At 42.0% G+C, this 26,911-nt stretch overlaps 1 protein-coding gene across 1 annotated transcript; it reads right to left on the bottom strand.

The window, feature by feature from the left end:
* Window positions 1–594: 594 nt before the first annotated feature.
* pdia7 (protein disulfide isomerase family A, member 7) lies at window positions 595–26,911 on the bottom strand. The gene is made up of 13 exons (XM_060920819.1): window positions 26,757–26,911; window positions 19,764–19,842; window positions 18,057–18,174; window positions 17,860–17,967; window positions 16,149–16,275; window positions 15,924–16,037; window positions 15,553–15,678; window positions 15,236–15,418; window positions 2,157–2,265; window positions 1,918–2,046; window positions 1,756–1,835; window positions 1,596–1,653; window positions 595–1,198 (listed from the first exon to the last, which is right to left on the bottom strand). Exons 1-13 carry the CDS (start codon window positions 26,909–26,911, stop codon window positions 1,109–1,111), a joined length of 1,476 nt encoding a protein of 491 aa, XP_060776802.1. The 3' UTR covers window positions 595–1,108.

Below are 26,911 nucleotides of genomic sequence, written 5' to 3'. Positions count from 1 at the left end.
TGTCTATGTGTCAGCCCTGTGATGACCTGGCGACTTGTCCAGGGTGTACCCCGCCTTTCACCCGTAGTCAGCTGGGATAGGCTCCAGCTTGCCTGCGACCCTGTAGAACAGGATAAAGCGGCTAGAGATAATGAGATGGGAACAATTCTTCATCTCATCTCATTATCTCTAGCCGCTTTATCCTGTTCTACAGGGTCGCAGGCAAGCTGGAGTCTATCCCAGCTGACTACGGGCGAAAGGCGGGGTACACCCTGGACAAGTCGCCAGGTCATCACAGGGCTGACACATAGACACAGACAACCATTCACACTCACATTCACACCTACGGTCAATTTAGAGTCACCAGTTAACCTAACCTGCATGTCTTTGGACTGTGGGGGAAACCGGAGCACCTGGAGGAAACCCACATGGACACAGAGAGAACATGCAAACTCCGCACAGAAAGGCCCTCGCCGGCCACGGGGCTCGAACCCGGATCTTCTTGCTGTGAGGCAACAGCGCTAACCACTACACCACCATGCCGCCCGGAATAATTCTTGGAAAAAAAAAAAAAAAGATACGTTCTTATCATCAAATACTTTTATTCCATATTTCGTTGGGGTTTTTTTGTATGGGGTGGGGTGCTGTTTTCGAGTAGAGTTTTTATTTCGTCCTCGGTTGGTTGAGTAACACGCTCCACCATTTTGTTTTTCTCTACTCATGGTATATGAGCTGATAGCCTAGTAGTAGAGTAGCCACTCAGAGCGCGCGATTGCTCATATCCAGTGAATGCGGATAGAATAAAAAAAGTGTTAGTCACTTCCCTGAATATGCTCAATATAAAGATGATTGTGACCTCCAGCAAAAAGAAAAAAAAAAAGTTTGCTTTGTACTAAAATACAGGTTTGATTTATTCTGTGTATTCCTATTGCTGAAATTACAGTTTAGCTACAGATATGGTTTATAGTCCATGTGTGTAACAGTGGAGCAGCTTAGTAATTTGGACAGGTATCATTTTTGCCTGATTTAAAAAAATAAAAATAAAATCCAGTGTTAAACTGGGGACAAAAATGACACTCATGTCTCTTTATCCCCAATATCAACAGAGATCATCTGTGTCAGGTCAAATTTACAGGTCATCCCTGAGATTGCCAAAGACCAGTGGATTTGTAGCTTCTTTCTCCAGATAGCTGATGAAGTCCCTGATCTCACGTCCACCCTGAGGGAAGAAATATCGACATAAAATACAAATTCAACTTATGCTGTAAAACAACTCCTGCTGATGAATCATCCGTTCATGACCTTTAATTAGCACAGTATAGAAATCTCCACAGATGCAACAAGGAATTGTAAATTAAGTAATGTTGATAAAGCAATATATTTAAGATGTTTGCAAAATAAAAATGTTCATAATATATAAATGTACATAGAAACTCCCAAATAATTTATACATTCCTAAAAGACTGGACTCACAATCAAATACTTCTCCAGCTTTGTAAATTTCCCCTTGTGGGATAATAAAAGGCTATCTTATCTTAAATAGTGAAACAAACTGCATGTATTTTTAACTGTATGTTGACTGCTCTTTTAGATGTTTAATACTTTATAATACGTACCTCATAACGCCTTGGTTGGTCTTTTTGTCCAGCAGGAGCAAAGTAAATTGTTGGGAAGCTAAAGCATAGAAGTGATATCCACATTCAGTACAACTTAACACAAATGAGAAAAGTTTAAAAAGTTTTCCTTCAAGTTCAAACAGATAGGTTTCAGTTTTACCCCTGTACATCATAACTTGGAGGAATATCATTGGCAGTGGCATCCATCTTAGCAATGACAATGTGGAGATCACCAGACAGCTGAAATTTTAGATGATAAATAATATTATACACTTATAAGTGAGCAGATGACATACAGTCCTCGTCTCGAAATGCCCCATACCTTTTCTCCAAGCTCAGTATATGTAGGCTCCAGATTTTTACAATGACTGCACCATGGAGCATAAAACTCCACCAGGACATCTTTCTCTGGATTGTTCACAATTTCGTCAAAAGTATCTGCCACCACAACCTGCGATTAAGCAAATCCTAATGATTTGACTGGAAACCAAAATATTTTCAATTAAGGTCACAAGCAGTAGAACATTACTAATCAAATATGCAAGAGCTCTGTGTAAACACCTTGACAGGACCATCGTTTGTTTCTGGTACAGGCTCAGATTTCATGTATCTCTTTAAGCGTCTGGCAAAATAATCCTCCAGGAACCTCTCCAAAGATTTACCATCTCTCCTGTGAAAAAAAGAGCAGTAAGAAATACAAAATCACAAACATGAGCACAGTAAATGTAATGGCATCTTACTAGTTCAACCACGCCTCCTGGTGGCTGATGAGTGCAAAACAGCACACTCATTTTCACTACTAGTTTTTGACTCCAGTCCTGGGGAACAATAGCCTAGTAAACTAGACCCACCCGCCTAGCGGCCAAAAATATTTTTTGCCTGCGAGTGGGTCTAGCCTCGCACCATATCAACAAAACACCCCGGGCATCAAATCGTGCCCGCCAATCACAACGCAAGGTTTTTGTTTGGATTCTTTGGGCGGGCTTTTGCAGGAGTGACGACAAAGCTGCGCGACGCTGGAGAAAGCACAGCAGGAAAGATGGCTACGGCTAGTGAACAGCGCGCGTTTGACTCCGCTTTGGAATCAGTTTTAGAAGAATTAGACTTGGAGTTTTCGTTGAAACATGAGCAGGAAGAGGCTCTCCGCTCATTCCTTTTCAAGAAGGACGTTTTCGCTGTTTTGCCGACGGGCTATGGCAAAAGTCTGATCTACCAGCTGGCTCCGCTGGTAGCCAAAAGGATGGGGCTAGTTTGTGCAGTACGAAGAATTAATAAACAGCTTTGAAACATTACTTTTTGATTGTTTCTTATTTTCCCGTTATTTTAAATTTAAGGGAAATTATTTCACCAAACACCACTAAATAAAAACTCTCAAAAACAGTTTAAGCAAACCCTTGAAAAACACTTGAAAAAAAATAAGCGTGTATGTTAAGTATGTGGTACAGACTCCAAACTTGTGGTCATTATCTCCAAACTTCTTAATATCTAGAACCTGTTTATTAATTAATACGCATTTTGAAAAATTATTTATTTCAAGGCCTCCCCCACTGCTTTCTGTCGCTCTGACTACGTCACAGTCACTGTTGCGCTGATTGGTCAGAGCGTTGGCCTATACGCACAGAGACAGTTTGAAAGACAGCGGGTTGTTCCACCCCCACCCTTCGGAAATGTCTACGAGCGAGGCCAGACTAAATATTCACATTTAGGTGGGGTTTACATTAGACCGTATCAGCGGATCATCAGATTAACGTTTTAAAAACGATTAGTGTGCACACAGCAACACCAATACACGATTCGCGTGCACACAGCAACGCCAATACACGGATACGCTCGGCTCCGCAGGCATCCTGCGCCCCAAATCACTCCGCCCTGAACAGCGAGTGCCCTCTGGAGGGTGCGCACTCCGGCCCCGCGCAGCTCACAGAGCGCGCAAGTGAAGTGAACAAGCAGTGATTCGGGACTGAGCCGCTGTGTGTGTGATCCCAGCGCACATCACTTACCACTTGCAAGTGGAAGGATGGCAAGCCTAAAGACAATCATAACTACACAATGGGCAGTATTTGCATCAGTATTTGCATCAGTATTTTCATACTTTTATACTCTTTAATGAAAGGTGATACAAGGCGGAAGTCCGTGCCGTTTTTCAGCAGTCGCGTCACATGACCAACGCCAGCGAATCAGGAAGGTGGATGTCACAGTGACGTTGTCCAATGACGACGCCAGCTAGAGCTCAGCACAGCGTATCCGCGTATTCTCAATGTTTACACAGCACCGGAGTTGACACGATCTGGATTGAATACGTGGACCCTGGCGGATTCCCGTTTCCCGGCGTTTCCAGGCGGTTTAATGTAAACGGACAGTGCATCCGCGAAGAAAACGAGACAGATACGGTCTAATGTAAACTTGGCCTTAGTCTGGCTTGCCAGGCTAGGGGAACAACTGAATCAGTTCATAAAAAGCCTTATAGTTTGCTGTGTCAGGATCACCTGACTCAAGGGTGCAGTGACAAAAATGGTGAGGCCAAACACAAAAAAGTATATTTTAACAAAAGTAATTTATTGCATAAATGAAATGAGAAAAGTCAATAAACAAGAGGCAAACTAAACATGTTGTATAAGTGAGCATATGGACATGTCTGGAAAAAAGGTAAAACAAATTAAAGATAGACTGACTTTCAGATTTTTCAGGTTTAAGTCATAAAAAGAATTTTCCCTGATACCCGATTATTTTTGTTTAGTGGACCGAAACCGATTGAATTCGAATCCCAGACTTCCAATTTTAGTAGGTTTTTTTTTTAAATAGAACAATGAATGAATTTAGAGCCATGTGGCCATAAATTCTCCGCCATTTTTTCTTGCTTCACCATAATACAATCCAAGATACTAGGTCATGCATCACGTGCTGGTCTTTCTCCGTTTGCGCAAGGCGTTGCGGGATACAAATTTGAAACAGGAGAGAAAAATGGAGGACACGAATGAAACGTGGAAGACCGACTACAGTAACGGAAAGCGAGAAGAAAAGATGTTATGTTGCGAAGGAAAGGAAACGCAGGACCAAACTAATAAATATCGGCGGTCAGTGAGCACCTCGGTGTGATCAGCTATTCGTTTAGCGACAGAACGATGCAAGTCAGTGCACGATCAAGGTAAACCTGTAGATATCAGTAATCCAACACTGTGGATGCCAGCTGCCGTAAAACCCAAGAGAAGACGACTACACCGAAAGGTAAACCTGCGCATGCGCACATCGGACTTCCTCGTCTGCTTGACTGCGCAAAGTGAGCAATTTCATGCACATTATTTGCTAGGGAATCTCATCAAGTTAAATAACTTCCCAGCCACAGAATGACCTGATATTTTTAAAAGATATTACAGAAATAAACGTACATCACGATTACCAAATTTCAGAGGGAACTAAATTTCACCAGTTTTATGAAATCGAAAGGCCGTCTACTTTTAAGGGAGAGCCATCAGCCCCACACAGCTCAAAGACAGAGGGACGACTCCCAACCATAAGCACCAGGCTCCTTAAAATGCATATCACGGGTAAATTCAGGAGCAAGACCAATGTAATTCTCCTATTTTATATTGAACTTTGGTCAAATATCTGTCACAGTTTGCATTTTGTGCAATTTTTTTTACCTTGCGCAATACCAGAAAAATTCAGTTGAAATCAAGCCATTTGAGGCGAATTGGTCCGCCTCTGAAAAAACTTGGCATTTGGATTTCCCGGCAAACACTAATTTTCGTGACGTCGCGTGCGGGACGCCTCCCTCTGAATCCTACGTCAGCGCTGGTTTGTTTATGAGAAAACGACCTGGTGGTTTTCTGCAAATTTCTTCAACGTTATCACGTAATTATTAAAATGGTTAACAGATGTATCGTAGGACGGTGTAGCAACACCAATCTTGATGGGATTAGTACTCATCGTTTCCCAAAAGATCGGACAATGAGAGAGAAATGGGAGCGCTTGGTCTACACAGGCTGTGCACTGAAACCATGCAAAGCTCTCGCAGCCTGCTGGTGCTCCCGCAGATAACGTCACGATTCTGGCTCCAGACTCCCTTGCAGGGCTTTACATTAGCACCCGCCAAATGCGGGTAAAATTCGGCTTTGACAGGTAATAACTTTAGTCTCACTAGCCACTTTGGCGAGTGGTTTATTCTGTGATATGACAATATATTTTAATTGTAGTTTTCTCTGAAGGCATCTGATATAATAAACGCAGTACAATGTAATATTACGCACCTACAACTCCCATGAGCACCTGCATAAACATTCTGACATGTTAGAATTGTTTAGAATGCTCGTTAACGTCTCAGATAAAATCAGTGATACGGTAACCTGCGGTTAATGAACGAAGCAACAAAGTTGCTGACGACTGACAAGCGCACTATGTGGCGGCATATAGCTGGAGTTTCAAACCCTGCTGCTCAGGAAAAAAAAAAAAAAAAGAGGCAGAGATGGTCAGGGCCGGAGCAGCATTTTAAAATCACCGAGGTCCGTGATGTGCAAAGTGCGCACCGAAACATTTTCGACATATTTAAATGAGAGGGGTGAATTACACGCCATACAAGAGATCTATTCCTGAAATTACTTTTAATGGTGTTTGAACTGAATATCATCAGTTTTGAAAAAAAAAATCATGTATGTGGCAAGAATAAGAATAATTTAAGCTTGTTTAATGGTTTGATCTGGCCCAAGCAATGAGGACAAAAGATACCCTCACCATGTAGCCTATGGAACTAAGATACATTAACAATCTGGCATCCGTTACACCTACACAAAAAAAAAATTCTGGGAAAAAAAAAAAAAAATCAGTATACACCACCATGTTTTAGGCAAAGTTATCCAAAGCAAACATAAGTTGAAACTTTCCATTCTATTGCTTTGGCTTATTGAATGATTTATTTTTAAAATCACAAACAAGGCAGGCTACAACTTCGCTGCTTCAAAAATGTAAATTTAACAGCTTGGTGAAAGTGCGCTGATGGTTCCCATGGAAACCCCGTGTCTCCTGCACTGTGTTCCTCCCCCGAGTCGCACGTGCGCTCATTCGCTTGTGTTCTTGGTCTTAGAGCCGCGTGCACCAAACAGACACAGAAGACAGAATCAACGTTTAACATAATTAACAATGCACTTTTTACAGAGACGTTTTAATGTTATTCTTTATTTTTTTTATCCAGTTGAATATTTAGCATACAAATGTATTTTCAGCTCTTAAAAATGACCGAGGTCCAGACTGTGGGGGCCTCAGAGCTGGCTGCGGCCATGGAGATGAACAAGACGTTAATAGGAAGATAAGGCAGTTCAGTGACAAATGGAAGTTTGGGCGAGATTGGCTAGTTCATAGCAAAACCGAAAATACCATGTACTGTGAAGACTGTAGAAAGTCTGGCAAAGACAGGCACCAGTAATTTTAAACTCGAAACTATAAAGGACCACGAAAAGTCAAATGCGCACATCGGTACTATAACATCAAAACTGGCGAAGACGGCTGGTCACTACAGGACAGCATTGCTTTCAGTCCCTGGCTGTCATGAAGTCGGCTGAGCTGGAGAGGATGGAGCTGCTGTTTAGAAACGTTCACGCGATTGGAAATAAGTTGATCCTGTCCCAGCTATCAACTTATGGCCTGCTGGAAGCCTCAGGTCACGAAGACCATTTTTCCTGGACCATTCAGACTCATCTGATGATGAATGTAATGAGGACATTTAAAGTGCTGATGACACGTTTTTGATATCTTTGGCGATGTTTTATAACATAAAAAGTCATTCCTGATGGTCCATATATTAATTCACGAAGGCGCCTATTTTACAAGTTATGATGATAAACGCGGCTATTTGGGCAAATTTGACGGAGCTGCAGCACCCAGGAGACAAAGGAGGAGGAGGAGCTATATGACGTCAGCGAAAGAACCTTCCTCCTAACTTACCAGTTTGTTGTTGATGCGACAGGTGTTCAGTTTATCATTATTAGTATTTTTTTAATACATTATTTTATTTATATATATACAAGTTATTATGCCTTCGCGTTGTGTTGCCGGCTTTTGCTCCAAAACCCACAAGGATGGGGTAAGTTTATTCAAGTTTCCCAGAGATCCCGAGCTGCACGCGAAGTGGGTGAAGCAAGTCAGGCGCACTCATGACAAGTGGGAGCCCTCACCAATATCCGTCCTGTGCTCTGAACACTTCGATTTGGATTGTTTTGACACCCTTCCCAGCTTAAAAGAATCTCTTGGGTGTTCAGTTCAGCACAAACGTGTGTTACTACCATCAGCAGTGCCTACACAGTGTTGCCAGATTGGGAGGTTTCCCGCCCAGTTGGGCGGTTTCAAGTGCATTTTGGTGGGTTTTGAACATATTTTGGGCTGGAAAACGTCAGCAGTATCTGGCAACAGATACTGCTGACGTTTTCCAGCCCAAAATATGTTCAAAACCCACCAAAATGCACTTGAAACCGCCCAACTGGGCGGGAAACCTCCCAATCTGGCAACACTGCCAGTATTCCGGAAGGGGTCTACTAGTAGCTATGCCGGATCCAAAGACAGTCCTCCTGTCAGAACATGTGTTGTGAAATGACACAAGATAAAGGTACGTAGAGCTACAGATTCTACATGATAATCATAAATGTAATCATAAAGTCGGCGTGATATCAGTCATGTATTTGCTTGTGAAAGCTTGCGGCTTTCATGCAACTGCCGCCTAGCAACGAGAGGCAAAGGGTAAAGAGGGTAGACTATCATAGATTCTATTCGGAAGAGATCAACACAATTCTAGACTCCCAGAAGAGGAAGAGCTAGCACTAGAGAGTTCACCGGCGTTTTCATGCGCCATTTCCATTGAGTAGAACCAGAGTAGAACAGCCAGTGAACCGCAGCGTGTTCTTCCGCTGACGTCACAACATGGCCGCGAGCCACGGACCCAGTTTTCTTGCGCTGTGCAATTAAAAGTTGGATATTTGCGTAACAACAGCTTCTTTTCACGTAATTATAACAGAAATCTAACATGTTTGCCATGTTGTATAGTTTATTTAAGAAATTGCATAGAGTCATGTTCGTGTCATCAGCCCTTTAATGTCTCTCTCTACACATGTTCACACACACACACACACACACACGCTATTAATAGATAATACATAATATACATAATACTTGATAATACACAATACTTGCATATTAAAACATCAAATGTTTTTCAATGATAAATGTTTTGAATTGGACTTTTAATATTAGAATCAGTTCAGTCGTACTGAATGTTATTTTTCATATTATATGATATTCCATGGGGCGGCGCGGTGGTGTAGTGGTTAGCACTGTTGCCTCACAGCAAGAAGGTCCTGGGTTCGAGCCCCGGGGCCGGCGAGGGCCTTTCTGTGTGGAGTTTGCATGTTCTCCCCGTGTCCGCGTGGGTTTCCTCCGGGTGCTCCGGTTTCCCCCACAGTCCAAAGACATGCAGGTTAGGTTAACTGGTGACTCTAAATTGACCGTAGGTGTGAATGTGAGTGTGAATGGTTGTCTGTGTCTATGTGTCAGCCCTGTGATGACCTGGCGACTTGTCCAGGGTGTACCCCGCCTTTCGCCCGTAGTCAGCTGGGATAGGCTCCAGCTTGCCTGCGACCCTGTAGAAGGATAAAGCGGCTAGAGATAATGAGATGAGATGAATGAGATGATATTCCATATTGTAAGGGGCTTGAATTTGAGTTCAATAAACAGGATACTCTGTTTATATTTTTGCCTGAATTGGTTGCATGTTTTCATACAGGGAGCTACCTTAACAGCACTGAATACTTGAGTGCTACTGTAGAGATACATTATACACTGCCATTCATAATTAAATCTAGATCTTCCGAACTTTAACGTATCATGGTAAATAAAAAAACTTTGATTTCCTGGCAACAAAATTGTGGCTAGTGAAAAGGCTGAATGGCTAGTGACTCGGGAAAACCACTAGCCACAGTGGCCGGTGAGCAAAAAAGTTAATGTAAAGCCCTGCTCCCTTGGGATTTTTCCCAGACGCGTTTTATTTTATTTTTTTCTGCTGTAGACAGATGGCCTTGTGCAAAATTACCCTTCTGGATGAGTGTGTAAAGGGACATACTTTCATATTAAAAAAAAAAAAACTGGTCCAGAATATCCCCTTTAAACAGTCCTCCTCTTTAGCCTCCAAACAGCCCACACCTGAGAGCTCCACATCCCCACCTACAGGCCATTTGAGGGAAAGAAGCACAAGAGCACCACACAGAAACACAAGTAAGCATGGTGGACGCAGCATGGACAGGCAGGGCCAGCACAGCAGATTGAGGCATCCTTTGTTAAATAAAGTTCAATTTATATAGTGCTTTTCACAAACCCAAGGACGCTTTACACAGGAGTTACCACAAAAAAAAAAAACGGCCACACTAGGAATAGTAGTGTGAGGTAAAGAGAAAAGTTTTCAAGTTAGCTTTGAAGGAAGAGAGTGGAACAGTCACGAAGCGATTGTGGTAATGAGTTCCAAAGTTTAGGAGCAGCAACACTGAATGATCTGCCACCCATAGATGCCAGTTTAAAACGTGGAACAGTCAGAAGTCCACAGACAGAAGATCTGAGGGAGCGGGAGGGACAGTACAAACGAATTGGCTCACAGAGATAGGAAGGGGCGAAACCATGAAGAGCTTTATAGGTTAAAAGCAAGATTTTGTATTTGATCCGAGAAATAATTGGCAACCAATGCAGTTGCTGTAAAACGGGAGTGATGTGAGCAGTGCGCTTGATGAGCGTGAGGACTCTTTCTGCTGAGTTTTGGATGTACTGCAGGCGATTGAGCAATGTGGCAGGGAGACCATAAAAGAGAGAATTGCAGTAGTCAAGATGAGAAAAAATAAACACATTGACCAACATTTTGGCATCAGTTTCCAAGAGAAAAGGGCAGAGACGTGCAATATTGCAGAGGTAAAAGAAAGCATTCTTAGTAATTAGTTTAAGATGGGGTTCAAACGTAAGGGTGGAGTCAAAGAGAACTCCAAGGTTTTTTATAACTTGGGAAGGACTAATAGACACACCAACATCAATGGTAAAACTGGAGAAGTTCAGAACCTGTCTTTTGGTACCTACTAATAGAATACTACATTTTGCTAGCATTAAGTTTAAGGCAGTTCTTATGCAACCATTGCTTAAGGTCAGTGATGCAAGTCCTTAGCAGCTGAACAGAGGCTATGGAAGGGGTGATAGTGATGTAGATTTGAATCTCATCAGCATAACAATGAAAGTTAAGGCCATGGTTACAAATAATCTGGCCTATAGGAGAAACATATAATATAAAAAGAAGGGGACCAAGGACAGAACCCTGAGGCACACCTTGAGCAACAGTAGCAGTGGATGATTTATGAACACCAGCAGAAATAAACTGTTGCCTGTTTGCTAGATATGACTGAAACCAGGCTAAAGCTAAGCCAGTAATACTCATTTCCAGACTCTCTCATGATGCACAGTGTCAAAGGCAGCTGTGAGGTCCAAGAGAACAAGGACACTGAGATGACCAGCATCAGTTGAGAGTAGGAGGTAATTAACAACTCTTAAGAGAGCAGATTCAGTGCTGTGCAGATTGCGAAAGCCTGACTGAAAGGGTTCATAGAGATCATTACGAGCAAGGAAAGTATGAAGCTGAGAGGCTACAACTCTCTCCATTACTTTAGCTAGGAAAGGGAGATTTGAAATGGGTCTGTAATTGGACAGTGAAAAAGAATCTAGACCAGGTTTCTTTAGTGTTGGTGTAACAGAAGCAATTTTGAGGGAGATGGGAACAGTGCCTAAAGCAAAACACTGATTAATCATATGAGCAATATAAGGGGAGATAGCAGATACACAGGATTTAAGAAGTGCAGTGGGTGCAGGGTCCAACAGACATGAGGAGGACTTAGTCATAATTTCCGATACTTTAGAAGAATCAACAGGAGAGAAAGCAGAGAGACAGCAGTCAGCTTTATGAGAAAGAGCTACTTGCGAGACAGAAGAATGAATTTCAGAATGAAAGTGTTGGTAAATACTGTCAATTTTATCCTTGAAAAAAATCCAAAAAAGCCTGACACTGAGCAGGGGAACTGGGAGTGGTTGAGGAAGGAGGATGAAGAAGTTTATTTATTGTATTAAACAGAGTTCGGGGTCTATGATTGCCACTCTTAATGATGTTAGCATAGTAGGAGGATCGGGCAGCATTAAGAGCATCCTTATACTTTGCGATGTGTTCAGAGAAGAGTGAAAGATGAATAGTAAGGCCAGTTTTCTTATAAAGGCGCTCTAGCCGCCTTCCCTTGGCCTTCATGGCCCCAAACTCAGAGGTGAACCAAGGAGAGGTGCGATTTGCGGAGACCTGTCTAGTTTTAAGGGGAGCGAAAGTATTAAGTGTGTTAGATATAGTCTCATTCTCATCTCATTATCTCTAGCCGCTTTATCCTTCTACAGGGTCGCAGGCAAGCTGGAGCCTATCCCAGCTGACTACGGGCGAAAGGCGGGGTACACCCTGGACAAGTCGCCAGGTCATCACAGGGCTGACACATAGACACAGACAACCATTCACACTCACATTCACACCTACGGTCAATTTAGAGTCACCAGTTAACCTAACCTGCATGTCTGTCTTTGGACTGTGGGGGAAACCGGAGCACCCGGAGGAAACCCACGCGGACACGGGGAGAACATGCAAACTCCACACAGAAAGGCCCTCGCCGGCCACGGGGCTCGAACCCAGGACCTTCTTGCTGTGAGGCAACAGCGCTAACCACTACACCACCGTGCCGCCCCATTAGATATAGTATTATTGTAAATAGAAACTGTATCATCAGGAGAGGAAACCTCAGCAAATTTACGAAAAGAAGAGAGGCAGAGAAAGAATGCACATCAATAGAAGAAAGATTACAGAAAGAGACAGTAGAACGCAGAGGAAGTTTAGAAGAAGGCACACTGAGACAACACTCAATCGACTTGTGGTCAGTAAAACCTGCATCAGAACCCAATACAGATACAATTTTTAGACCAGTAGAGCAAAGCAAGTCAAGTATATGACCGTGATTATGTGTGGGAAAGTCAACATGCTGAGTTAAACCAAAACATTCAAAGACAGTCAAGAGCTCATCAGTAAGGGAGCAACTAATGTCAACATGAATGTTAAAGTCACCCAAAAGAATGACAGCAGTACAGACACATGAGGCTACAGTTAGCAGTTCATTCAATTCAGACAGAAAAAGAGATGGTGGTGATTTGGGAGGTCGATAGATTAAGAGCAGCAACATCGGTGTGGGAGTGGAGGTTTTCAAAGCCAGATATTTACAGGATGTAACATCATGAAAAACAATCTCTAAGTTTCAAACCACATCGGAAAACTGCAGCTAGACCTCCACCCTTCCCTGTGAGACGGGGCTTTGATATATACGTGTATCCAGCTGGTGAAGACATATTTAAATGTAGATAGTCCTCAGCCTGTTGCCATGTTTCCACCAGCAGAAGTACTGTATGTCCAGGGTCTTTTGGATAATTAGGTCATTAATGAGTGACGCTTTGTTGGTGATGGAGCGGGAGTTTAAAAGCCCAATCTTCGCAGGAGACACAGGTGACAATCCAGAGACAGCAGAACCTTGCAGTTTCCCAAGTGAGCAAAGAACACTGTGATTAACTCCATGAGCGTTCTTGTTGACCTTGGCAATCCGATTGAGTCCAGGCTTTCGTCTAAACCGGGGAACAGGGGCGCTGCGCCCTCTTACTCTCGGCGTGCGCCCCCTTACCGAAATGCCGATTGAACCCCAAGTCACACTTAGGCCATGCACTTATATGCTACTGCACAACATGCAATCTTTCTCAAAACGATCTTTTCTCCACGAAAACATCCCAGCAACACCACGTGATGATGTGTTTGATCATCAAACACGTTATAATTACTCCAAAAATATTCCAATCAGGGGCGGCACGGTGGTGTAGTGGTTAGCGCTGTCGCCTCACAGCAAGAAGGTCCTGGGTTCGAGCCCCGGGGCCAGCGAGGGCCTTTCTGTGCGGAGTTTGCATGTTCTCCCCGTGTCCACGTGGGTTTCCTCCGGGTGCTCCGGTTTCCCCCACAGTCCAAAGACATGCAGGTTAGGTTAACTGGTGGCTCTAAATTGACCGTAGGTGTGAATGTGAGTGTGAATGGTTGTCTGTGTCTCTGTGTCAGCCCTGTGATGACCTGGCGACTTGTCCAGGGTGTACCCCGCCTTTCGCCCATAGTCAGCTGGGATAGGCTCCAGCTTGCCTGCGACCCTGTAGAAGGATAAAGCGGCTAGAGATAATGAGATGAGATGAGATGAGATGAGATGAGAATATTCCAATCATAGTAGATACACCGCCAGACGGTGCAAAAACAATCCAAATTGGCGTTTTCCAGACTGAGGCGCCATGTTGTTTAGTTGTCGCGGCTGCTCTCGCGAGATTTGACATGGGTTACATACAAGGTCAGCTGACTTGTAGAGCGAGATTTCTCGAGACTGAATGACCTTTCACCCACCGGCGCAGGAGCTTTTGACAGAAGTCGCTCACGAGTTGTTTTTGTTGACACTTGGGCATTTAAAGATGTCATCCCGCGGCACGAAACGGAAGACAGACAAAGACTGTCCGGGGTAGAAGAAGATTACTTCTTTCTTTTTCAATGTTGACAGACGATTTGTTACAATTTCCCCCTCAGATAGCCTCAGAATGTCCCATTGTAGCCTCAATTTTTCAAAGGCTTCGCACAGCGGGGGGGGGGGAGACAATCGGCACCATCCTCCCCCCGCTTCGCTCCCTCGCCATGGTGAGTGCCCTCATACTAAATTTTTCTAGAAAAAACCCTGGAGTCCATATGATGGGTATGGAAGACTCCGAAGCATAATGAGCAGTCAGAGAGCGGTGAATATACCGAGGGCGGCGTGTGATTCCAATAGAGCGGCACAAATTAAATACCACGGAATCCAAGCGGTGCTCGTAGGTGTAAAACATGGGTAAAAGCCGGGCCACAAAACCAATACCCAGACCCACAGTCACGATCCAAAAGCAGATGGATAGACGCAGTCCAATGTAAGGTACAAAGCCACCTTAGCCTAACACCGCTCATAAACATAGCCCAAACACCAGCGGTTCCACACCCAGAGTACAGTGCAGGGAAGCAATTTGACTAACCAGCACATAAAACAAGACAACAGCGTAGAGAATGGTGGAAACTCACTCACCACTGCTGAAGTCAAGCGGGTGGGAAAGAAAGCGGGGGCTTGCAGGCGGGTTAGCTACAGGTGATTGCAAAAAGCCGGTGTCAAAACCAAACAAGAAGAGTCCGAAATTAACCAAAAAGAAACAAAATGGATTTGCAACACGTTGCCAAAAAAAAATCAGAAGCACAGTTAAAGAAAAAAGAAAGAAATAAAGAAAACGCCGGAGAGAAGAGGCAGCAAACTCGCGCACTACGTACTCTCAACCGGAAATGGAAAAAGTTAAATTAAAGCAATGGAATCACTAAAAAGTGCAAAACATGGGGTCTCCAGTTCTGAAACTGAGAAACATGAAAATCACTGATCTATTATAATTGTCAAGAGAAAAGGAATAACTATACGAACCTCTTGATCAGGTTCTGCAATGTAACTTAACATACTTTTAAGCCAACTTACGTGAACTCCTCTTGCATGATGTACTTGTGTCCTGCTCTGGTCCTGATCGTGATAAAGGGCATCTCTCCTCCATCAGATAACTGCAGTCCAAACTCCTCCTCCAGCTCCTCCTGAAACTCTTCCAGGTCAGCCACAGCAAAACTCAGCTCCCGAGACAGGAACCGAGTCGCCACCTTCATCACCCTGAAAAGAAGAGCCAAGTTAAATTTATTAACAGCGAGCCAAAAAAGTTAAACAATAATTTAGGTTTTATAAGTAATATCTGAAATCTTAGAGAGCTTTAAACACGCACTGTATCACAAACCGGTACACTTCACCTGTTTCGCCAGTAATTTGTACCCTTTGGATTCCACACATAATCAACATCATAATAGGCTGTAAGCAGATCTCCCGATCTCAGACGGTCTCTGTTCTCAGAGGTCAGATGAGGACAAAGGCCAAAACTGAAAGAGAGAAATGAGAACAAGTAAATCAGAACCACAGAAGATGCTGAGAGGAGAAAACATGTGAATGAGAGTCCATCACATACAGATTTAAATGTAGGTGACACTCCACTTAAATAAAGAAAATTACTGTGGTGTTTTGATTAATCAAACAGTCTCTCAAGCTTCGATACTTAGGGTAACTGGGGGGAAAAAGCAAAATGCAATAAATGTGGACTGGCACAAGATCAGAAAGAGGAACAGACATGTTGTCCCTGAGGAATGTGCGGAGTGTAGCGGTTGAGACAGAGTCAGCAAACTTCAGCACACTATCCTCAAACACGTTGCTCAAGTGGGGAGGCCGAAAAAGCAGGACGCACCTTGAGAGATATAAAGAAACAAACCACAAAAGCATTAATATTACCATAAATATTAATTTACGTTCTTTCAGTCTATATTTACGTTCCCTTTTAAATCGATATTCAACATACTCTCTGTCCACGCCATGTTTTCGTCCTATTCCCAGGTCTGTGGTATGGGCAAATCGATAACTGTCCCTCAAAGCAATGGAGGCCTTCAGAAAGTTAGCAAGCTCCAGATGATCACCTGAGAAAAAGCCTGGAACATAAAGCACACTCCTTTCAGCTTGACTCAAAACCAGAAGTGGTAGAGTCTAACTAGCTGTTATCCTGGTATCAGAGGAATAATTGAAGTGTGCTGGTTCCTACTAGTCAAATGATGCTACAGTACTAAATTAACTTGCAGCATCAGAGTACTGCCAAGAGTTACTTCTGTACACAGTTTAATGCAAGATGCCATAGGACCTCCAGTTTATGCAATTTTAGTCATAATATAGATCTTTAAGCACTGCCTAAAAGCACAGCTCCTGATAAGCGTATGAGCAAAATATTTACAAGAGCACAAAATCAACCTGAATAGAATATTATAGCACATGAACCATCAAATTGTGTAGCGTCGTGTATTTCATGTCAATAAATTGCTGCATTATCTTGTGACAGTGAGACCAAAAATGAGATACGCATCACAGTTACGATACATATTTATTCCTTTCTTTGAAACCATATGCCATGCGCCAGAAACACCACCACCACATTTATTATGGTGTGACTCTGCTGGGTGTCTGGTGGACAGCTGGGAACCAGAGCTTTCACTTTACATCATTACTATGTAGTTACGATCAAATATTAAACTTGATATGTCAAACATTTGTCTGGTTACATCCGTCACGTCCACGTGCGTTGGAGCTCGGAGTGTGCAGCCGCAGATTGCAAAGCACGCGCATGCCATTAGGACTAATTAGCATGCACCTGTTCCTGATTACAGCTCAATCACAGCGCATACACATAATGACACTCAGTAACACACAGACTTTGTGAAAGCCTTGTATTTTGTATCGCTTTTCTGTTTTTGACCGTTTGTGTTTTAGACTGTGAGGATTGTATTACCTCTGATCTCCTGTCTGTGTCTCACTCGACCACTGCCTGTTTTTCAGCTCTGCCTTTGTCTGTTTTGGATCCGTTTGCAAGCGTGCTTTCAATAAAACTCTTCCTGCACTTACATCCGTCTATCATCCTTACATGACAGAAACGGTCAACCGTCCAATAAGCTAGTGGACTAATAAAACTGTTTTAACTGGATTTGTATGAAACGGTCATGAATATTTTCTGTAAAATGTGTTCGTAAATAATCCGACATTATTTTTTTAAAGCAAATTAAAAATAAACGCTGAATAAAAACCCAGCAGTTATGTAAATAAAACCCAGCATCTTATTTAAATAAAGATACAAATTTTGTTGTCCGGTGGTCAAGTGTTTATGAGATACGTTGCCTTTCACTTACGATCGGGTTCCCTGTAATGATGCACGTTTTTCATCGGTACATACACTCACTCGTACGTACAGACGTCGTACGGTCAAAGCTATCAAAAATCAGGTCGATGCATTTCCATATTCTCTTAAGTATAGGGCTCTGCTCCACTAAAATACGAAACGTACAGTAAGTCACTGATCAAATCAATTCAACATACTGATTCCAGTGTCACATTGCCAGTCACCTAACATACGAATGCAAAGGCTAATTCCTTGCCGTCAGCACTTTAACTATTATTATTATTATTATTATTTCACTTTAACTATTATTTCCAATAATCACAATTCTGATAATAACATGACAACAACTCACCCACAACACTGGGTTCAAAACCATTAATGAAAGCATCCAGCTCAGCTTCACTGTGTAGAGCGACAGAGCTTGGGCCAGCCTGCTTCTTCATATAACTCACAATGCCATCTATGAATATCAACATAGTCCAAAGGCATGAAAACAAAGTGTACAAAAAGCAGTTTATATGGATTTATATTCACATCACACACACACACCCGCTGTCCGAGGACCATCATATGAAGAGGCCTCCTCGCCATTTCGAAAGATTTTTAGAGTGGGGTACCCGTTCACCCCAAACTTCTCACATGTCTCAGAGTTCACAGTGCAGTCCACCTAATCAGAAGAAAGGATCTTGTTATGTACATTTGGGACAGGCCCACTGTGTAAAACAGTTTGGACAAATCAACGTTTTGCACAGTAAATCTCCAAACTCTGACTGACCGCGATGGTAAAGACATCAGGTTCCCACTTCAATCTTTATTTTACCATTTAAATGTAAAAATATGACCTTTTTCCCCCCTAGTGAAGTGTGGGCTAATGCTACTACAGACTAGGGCCCTGCACTCCCGCGGGACCCGCCGCAAAGCAGTGCGGTGCGGGACAAATTTTGAAAGCTCATTGCGGGCGCGAGTGCACATATGCCGGCGCGGGCGGGAGCGGGAGTGCACATATGCCGGCGCGGGCGGGAGCGGGAGTGCACATATGCGGCGCGGGCGGGAGCAGGAGTGCACATATGCGGCGCGGGCGGGAGCGGTGATAAGCTTCAATCCTGCTAACTAAAAACATGTTTGAAATAAAATTTATAAATTATTAATTTATGTCTATCATATATAATTTGTGCTGGATATTTTATTTGGCATTAATAAAAACATTTTAAGACGCCTAAATTTGTAGAGAGAGTCAGATTGCGTGAGGAATGGCATCTTAAATTTGCCATTGATCATCCTAACGGGAAATCCTTTGATCACTCTAATGACTCGCCATTCACACCCAGCTAGCAAGAGAACCATGAGTGAAGTGATTCACTGCTTGAGTTAGCCTACAACTCTAATCAGAGAGACAGGTTACACAGTGACGGTAGGCTTGACTCAATGCTATCCCAGAAATCCTTCCTGTAATATGCAAATTTGGCTGTCCAATCAGAGGCGGCCAAATTTGCATATTACAGGAAGGATTTCTGGGATAGCATTGAGTCAAGCCTACCGTCACTGTGTAACCTGTCTCTCTGATTAGAGTTGTTCACTCATGGTTCTCTTGCTAGCTCTGCTTTGCAATTTAAAAAAAAACATTGGTACAAAGCAAGCCCATTCACTTTTTTATGCTGATCAGAGAATTACAATGGTTTCTCATGTGACAAAAATGTGCGATTCGCTATTAAATATTTTAATCGCTTGACAGCACTAATTATTATTATTAGAGACACTACATGCTGAATTCAGAAACAAGGTAAATAATAACAAACGTGAACGTGAGCTGTAGATATTTATGCTCAAATCCACTCAAAGTAGGGGGCGGGGCACCATCACGCTGTGTCAAGACAAGAACTTTCCTGAGAAATAACGCGAACGTCTGCATCATCCGGGATTTGCGGGCGGGAGCGGGACAAAATATGGCAGGTGCGGGCGGGAGCGGGACTGAAAATCATAATTCTTTGCGGGTGCGGGCGGGAGTGGGACTGCACAATGCGGGCGCGGGCGGGAGCGGGACTGAAAAATCCAACCCGCGCAGACCTCTACTACAGACACAAGACTGTTGGGAGGGGCTTTAAATAAAATACTTCTACACTTAATATGCTACAGCCAAAACGAATGTAAACCTTAACTACCAAGCAGAACATGATCCAAGTACAAAGTGCCATGGTCAAGTCTGAACATGTGCTTTTAAAAAGATTATTGCTGTTAAATGACGTTACCTTTGCTTACCTTTGCTAAGAGTACTGTACCCTTTAGTCTGGCAGCAGCCGCTTCATATTCAGGAGCTAACCTCTTACAGTGACCACACCTGTATATGCAGCAGTGAGAATGAAACGCTTTTAGCTTTACAGGTTACAAGAGAAAACAACCGGATGGGTTTCATGGAGTCAAGCATTAATAGCGCATCATGAACCAACATCTCATCCTTCAGAAGAAAACACTTCACTGTCTAACTCAGTTGCTCTTCAAGTACGGTCTGTGATTAAAAAAAAAAAAAAATCGTGTTATATTCATGTGATCACAATCCACCTTTACCAAAGTTATATTTGGTTATTCGGTTTTTATTAGTTATCTGCTTTTTTGACTGGAATTAAATGGGTTTAATTTGAACCACAATGACTTAAAAAGAAGCAGGGCTATAAATGATGTCAATTTTAACCAGTTCAGCTCTCTGAAAATTCAGGAATTAAAACGTCTGTGACGCCAATTAATAATCTAAATATTATGGTACACATTTGAATAAATGAGCATAATATTTTAATAGTTCATAAAATAAATCTGTACTGATGTGATCAGCTAAATACGGGGCCCCTAAAGTCCCAAAAGGTGATTTTTATGCATTCAAGTTATTTATTGTGATCCTGCTTGAGTCTTGTGTGCACAAGTTATCTAAATAATTTGCCTCCATAAAATAACCTGCATTCATTTAAAAAAAAAAAAAACCCACAAACAAATTTTTAGATATATATATATATATATATATATATATATATATATATATATATATATATACATACATACATACATACATACACACACACACACACACACACACACACACACACGTGCATCTCAAAAAATTAGAATACCATGAAAAAGTTCTTTTTTTTTCATAATTTAATTCAAAAAGGTAAACTTTCATATATTCTATATTCATTACATGTAAAGTGAAATATTTAAAGCCTTTTTTGTTTTAATTTTGATGATTATGGCTTATAGCTCATGAAAATCAGAAATCCAGTATCTCAAATTATTAGAATATTCCCTAAGATCAATCAAAAAAAGGATTTACAATACAGAAATGTCCAACTTCTGAAAAGTATATTCATTTATACACTCAATACTTGGTTGGGGCTCCTTTACCATGAATTTCTGTATCAATGCGGTGTGGCATGGAGGTGATCAGTCTGTGGCACTGCTGAGGTGTTATTGAAGCCCAGGTTGCTTTGATAGTGGCCTTCAGCGTATCTGTATTTTTGGGTCGGGTGTTTCTCATCTTCCTCTTGACAATACCTCATAGATTCTCTACGGGGTTCAGGTCAGGCAAGTTGGCTGGCCAATCAAACACAGTAATATCATGGTCAGCAAACCATTTGGTAGTAGTTTTGGCACTGTGGGTAGGTGCTAAGTCCTGCTGGAAAAGGAAATCAGCATCTCCAAAAAGCTCGTCAGCAGATGGAAGCATGAAGTGCTCTAAAATCTCCTGGTAGATGGCTGTGTTGACTTTGGACTTGATAAAATACAGTGGACCAACACCAGCAGATGACATGGCACCCCAAATCATCACAGACTGTGGAAACTTCACACTGGGCTTCAAACACCTTGGATTCTGTGCCTCTCCACTCTTCCTCCAGTCTCTAGAACCGTGATTTCCAAATTAAACGCAAAATGTACTTTCATCTGAAAAGAGGACTTTGGACCACTGAGCAACAGTCCATTTCTTTCTCTCCTTAGCCCAGATAAGACACTTCTGACACTGTCTCTGGCTCAGGAGTAGCTTGATATTAGGAATGCAAAAGTTGTATCCCCTTTCTTGAAGATGTCTGTTCGTGATGGGTCTTGATACACTGACACCAGCCTCAGTCCACTCCTTGTGAAGCTCTCCCAAGTTCTTGAATCAACTTTTCTTGACAATCCTCTCAAGACTGCGGCCATCCCTGTTGCTTGTGCACCTTTTCCAGCCACCCTTTTCAGCAATGACCTTTTGTGGCTTACCCTCCTTGTGGAGGGCATCAGTGATCATCTTCTGGACAACAGTCAAGTCAGCAGTCTTCCCCATGATTGTGGTTGTGTGTACTGAACTAGACCAAGAGATACACTGTGTTCATACTGTTTTACTCAAACTCAAAATGAAATATTCTAATATTTTGAGATTTTTTAAAATGTTTTTGTACTGTATGCCATACTGATTAAAATTAAAATAGAAAAATGCTTGAAACATTTTAGTTTATGTGTAATGAGTCTATAATATATAACATTTTCACTTTCTTAAATAACTGATGGAAAATATTGAACTTTTTCACAATATTCTAATTTTTTGAGATGCACTAGTATATAAAAATGTAGAACAGAAAAATTTCACTCTGATACCCAACTTTTGAACATTTTTAAAAATTTATTCTTGACAAACGTTTGTCGAGAATAAATTTTTAATAATGTTCAAAAGTTGGGTATGAGTGAAAATTTTCTATTCTACATTATATCTACACTGCTGGGACCCATGGCATCCTCTGGATCCTTTTGGACACACTGGTTGTTGGCTGACAGATTTTTTACTCTACTTATAATTTTGCAGTGGTCTCTTAATATTTTCTGTGTAATACACACACACACACACACACACACACAGAGAAAATATTAAGAGACCACTGCAAAATTATATCAGTTTCTCTGGTGTTACTATTTATAGGCATGTGTTTTGAGAAGCATGAACATTTTTTGTTTCATTCTATAAAGTAATGACATAATTTCCCCCAACTTCCACATAATAATATTCTCACTTTGAGCATTTAACTGCTGAAAATAACAAAAACTCAAGTGTTTTCATGACTTGAATAATGCATAGAAATCAAGATCATATTCAATTTTAAACAATACTAATGTTTGAACTTAGGATGAATTCAAAAATCAATATTTGGTGGAATAAACCTGCTGTGACATTTAATCACAGCTTTCATATGTCTTGGCATGCTCTCCACCAGTCTTCCACATTAATCTTGGATGGATTTATCCTCCTGGTGCAAAAAAATTAAACTAGCTCAGCTTTCTTTGATGGCTTGTGACCATCCGGCTTCCTCTTGATCACATTCCAGAGGTTTTCAACGGGGTTCAGGTCTGGAGATTGGGCTGGCCATGACAGGGTCTTGATCTTGTGGGCCTTCATCCACACCTTGATCGACCTGGCTGTGTGGAATGGAGCACTGTCCTGCTGGAAAACCCAATCCTCAGAGTTAGGAAACATTGTCAGAGCAGAATGAAGCAAGTTTTCTTACAGGATAACCTTCTACATGGCTTGATTCATGTGTCCTTTACAAACAAAAATCTGTCCCATTCCAGCACCCCAGATCATGACTGATCCTCCACCAAATTTCACAATGGGTGAGACACACTGTGGCTTGTTGGCCTCTCCAGGTCTCCGTCTAACCATTAGATGACCAGGTGATGGGAAAAGCTGAAAATTGGACTCCTCAGAGAAGACTCCTGTCCTCTATAGTCCAATCCTTATGGTCTTTAGCAAACTTCAGCCTTGCTCTTTGCTTCTCATTAATGAAGGGCTTTTTTCTAGCTTTGCATGACTTCAATCCTGCCCAGGAGAGCCTGTTTTGAACCATCCTTGCCATGCACTTAATCACAGCTGCCATTTTGCAAGAAGATAGCCATGACGACAGCAGTGGTTTTTATACTTTTCCTTGTTAAATAAGACTTGGCTCAGGTGATCATCTAATCAGTACCTCATTAAGTAAAATGAGATGTGCTTGTGTTGGGATTCCAGCACGGAAACTGGAATGAAATGGTTGCCATACATAGATGATGATTTAAGAAAGAACTGAAGTGGTCTCAAATTTTTTTTCCAGAGCTCTGTGTGAGATCTATCTTTTGTGACTTTAGAGGCTCCCAAGCAAAAGGGGTCCCTGGGTACAGAAAGTTTTAGAAGTCCTGGTCTAATGTACAGTGGTGCTTGAAAGTTTGTGAACCCTTTAGAATTTTCTATATTTCTGCATAAATATGACCTAAAACATCATCAGATTTTCACACAAGTCCTAAAAGTAGATAAAGAGAACCCAGTTAAACAAAGGAGACAAAAATATTATACTTGGTCATTTATTTATTGAGGAAAATGATCCAATATTACATATCTGTGAGTTGCAAAAGTATGCAAACCTTTGCTTTCAGTATCTGGTGTGACCCCCTTGTGCAGCAATAACTGCAACTAAACGTTTCCGGTAACTGTTGATCAGTCCTGCACACCGGCTTGGAGGAATTTTAGCCCATTCCTCCATACAGAACAGCTTCAACTCTGGGATGTTGGTGGGTTTCCTCACATGAACTGCTCGCTTCAGGTCCTTCCACAACATTTCGATTGGATTAAGGTCAGGACTATGACTTGGCCATTCCAAAACATTAACTTTATTCTTCTTTAACCATTTTTGGTAGAACGACTTGTGTGCTTCGGGTCATTGTCTTGCTGCATGACCCACCTTCTCTTGAGATTTAGTTCATGGACAGATGTCCTGACATTTTCCTTTAGAATTCGCTGGTATAATTCAGAATTCATTGTTCCATCAATGACGGCAAGCCATCCTGGCCCAGATGCAGCAAAACAGGCCCAAACCATGATACTACCATCACCATGTTTCACAGATGGGATATGGTTCTTATGCTGGAATGCAGTGTTTTCCTTTCTCCAAACATAACGCTTCTCATTTAAACCAAAAAGTTCTATTTTGGTCTCATCCGTCCACAAAACATTTTTCCAATAGCCTTCTGGCTTGTCCACATGATCTTTAGCAAACTGCAGATGAACAGCAATGTTCTTTTTGGAGAGCAGTGGGTTTCTCCTTGCAGCCCTGCCATGCACACCATTGTTGTTCAGTGTTCTCCTGATGGTGGACTCATGAACTTTAGCCAATGTGAGAAAGGCCTTCAGTTGCTTAGAAGTTACCCTGGGGTCCTTTGTGACCTTGCCGACTATTACACGCCTTGCTCTTGGAGTGATCTTTGTTGGTCGACCACTCCTGGGGAGGGTAACAATGGTCTTGAATTCCCTCCATTTGTACACAATCTGTCTGACTGTGGATTGGTGGAGTCCAAACTCTTTAGAGATGGTTTTGTAACCTTTTCCAGCCTGATGAGCATCAACAACACTTTTTTTAAGGTCCTCAGAAATCTCCTTTGTCCGTGCCATGATATCTTCACAACACATGTTTGTGGAAGTGTCAGACTTTGATAGATCCCTGTTCTTTAAATAAAACAGGGTGCCCACTCACACCTGATTGTCATCCCATTGATTGAAAACACCTGACTCTAATTTCACCTTCAAATTAACTGCTAATCCTAGAGGTTCACATACTTTTGCTACTCACAGATATGTAATATTGGATCATTTTCCTCAATAAATAAATGACCAAGTATAATATTTTTGTCTCATTTGTTTAACTGGATTCTCTTTATCTACTTTTAGGACTTGTGTGAAAATCTGATGTTTTAGGTCACATTTATGCAGAAATATAGAAAATTCTAAAAGGGTTCACAAACTTTTAAGCACCACTGTACCTGTCCTGGTGATGCTCATCAACTAACCACATGTGTCAAGACCCAGTTTAGGACATTTCAGAGAAGCAAAGGAGGAATTTATATGTTAAAAGATATACGTTTTTGTAAATTAGGCAGCTTGCTAATATATTTTTTTTTTTAGCTAAAGAAAAGTTGAGTACTTGCATTTGATGGTCACTAGAGTCGAACGGAGTACATTCAGTGCAAACTGATGAATGAACTGGTAATCAGACCCTCCAGGATTTCGCGATGTTGCGATTTGCAACTCAACGCAAATTCAACCAATCCCCGCGAATTCAGGGCGGAGCTGCAATTATATCCAATCACTGCAAATTTCCCGCAAATTTGACCAATCGGCGTCGTCTTGAGGTGACGTCGACAAACTAACTTCCGCCTTAATTCCAGTGTTGCCAGATTGGGCGGTTTCAAGTGCATTTTGGCAGGTTTTGAACATATTTTGGGCTGGAAAACGTCAGCAGTATCTGGCAACACTGCTTACTTCCGTGTTTCCGTTCAAGAGAAGCAGCATGTGCGAGTCAGTGTTTATGTAGGCTTAAATTCTGTTACTGAAAGTGTGTTATGTTTACAGTGAAGGACTGTGTGCATTTTACATTATTTTTTACTTAATACAAGAAATTAATGGATGCCAACATTTTTGCCAAAATGGTATTTTATTTTCCATTGTTTAGGCAGCTTCAGCATCATACTGTGAGATTCTGTTCAAATTGTTTTTTTCCCTTCTATGAAGCCTGAGCCATTTATTTTATTAGTTTATAATTATTGTTTAATTTAGTCTTCAGGAGAGACTGCCTGCACACAGTACTAGTATTAATAGCTTTTTTTTCTTACATGAAAGCTGAGGCATTTATATTGTATTTTAAGGTAACTTCATGTTGTGCTGTGATGTTCTCTGCACTAACTTTTGAACCAACAGGTGCATTTGGATAAGTAAAGCCTATTTTTCTGCATTTTTGTAGTCCTGCTAATCTTTTATATTGGTAAAGTTGTTTATAGGACCATTCCTCAGTGTCTTTGTTTTTTTAATCAATGGTTTTTCAGTAATAACTTAATATTTAACATATCACTCAATTTTAATCACAAAAAGAGAAAATCGCAACTTTCACTTCCTCCCGCAATGTAATCGCAACAAAAACCTAAAAAAACACCGCAACTTTCATCGCAATTTTTGGAAACCCCCCCGCAACAATCACAGAAAAGGCTCGCGGAATCCTGGGGGACTGCTGGGGAATGAAAGTCACGCGGTTGTTGCACACTCCCAGTGATGGGGCTAGATCTCTTCTCCTGTCCCAGTAAGAACAAAGACCAAACACATAACTGGTTACCAAACTACGGCTACTGAGCAACACGAAGCACGCCTGCGCTATGAAAGCCATGCCCTGTCCCTCTGATGCAGTGTCCTGACTGCGCAGCTCGGAGGAGTCTCAGTACCACGGGGTGAAGAACTCCACCAGCGCGCTCTCGCGCTCGGCCACGCGCCGCTCAAAATCTGCGTCCCGGAGCTCGAGCACGTCTCCGCTTCCCTCCGCAAACAGCAGCAACACCACCACGGCTTTGTGGAGCACACCGAGACGCGGAAAATACAT

The sequence above is a fragment of the Neoarius graeffei genome, chromosome 5 (assembly GCF_027579695.1).
Source record: "Neoarius graeffei isolate fNeoGra1 chromosome 5, fNeoGra1.pri, whole genome shotgun sequence".
Lineage (NCBI taxonomy): Eukaryota > Metazoa > Chordata > Actinopteri > Siluriformes > Ariidae > Neoarius > Neoarius graeffei.
Note: the sequence above shows the minus strand (reverse complement) of the source record. Positions and strands in the feature narration are given on the sequence as shown.

Coding starts and splice junctions, on each gene's coding strand:
- pdia7 (XM_060920819.1), bottom strand. CDS start 26,911: ATGTATTTTCCGCGTCTCGGTGTGCTCCACAAAGCCGTGGTGGTGTTG. Junction 17,968..18,056: donor TGATGGTCCTCGGACAGCGG/GTGTGTGTGTGT, acceptor TGATATTCATAG/ATGGCATTGTGAGTTATATG. Junction 15,419..15,552: donor ACAAATTACTGGCGAAACAG/GTGAAGTGTACC, acceptor TCTTCTTTTCAG/GGTGATGAAGGTGGCGACTC.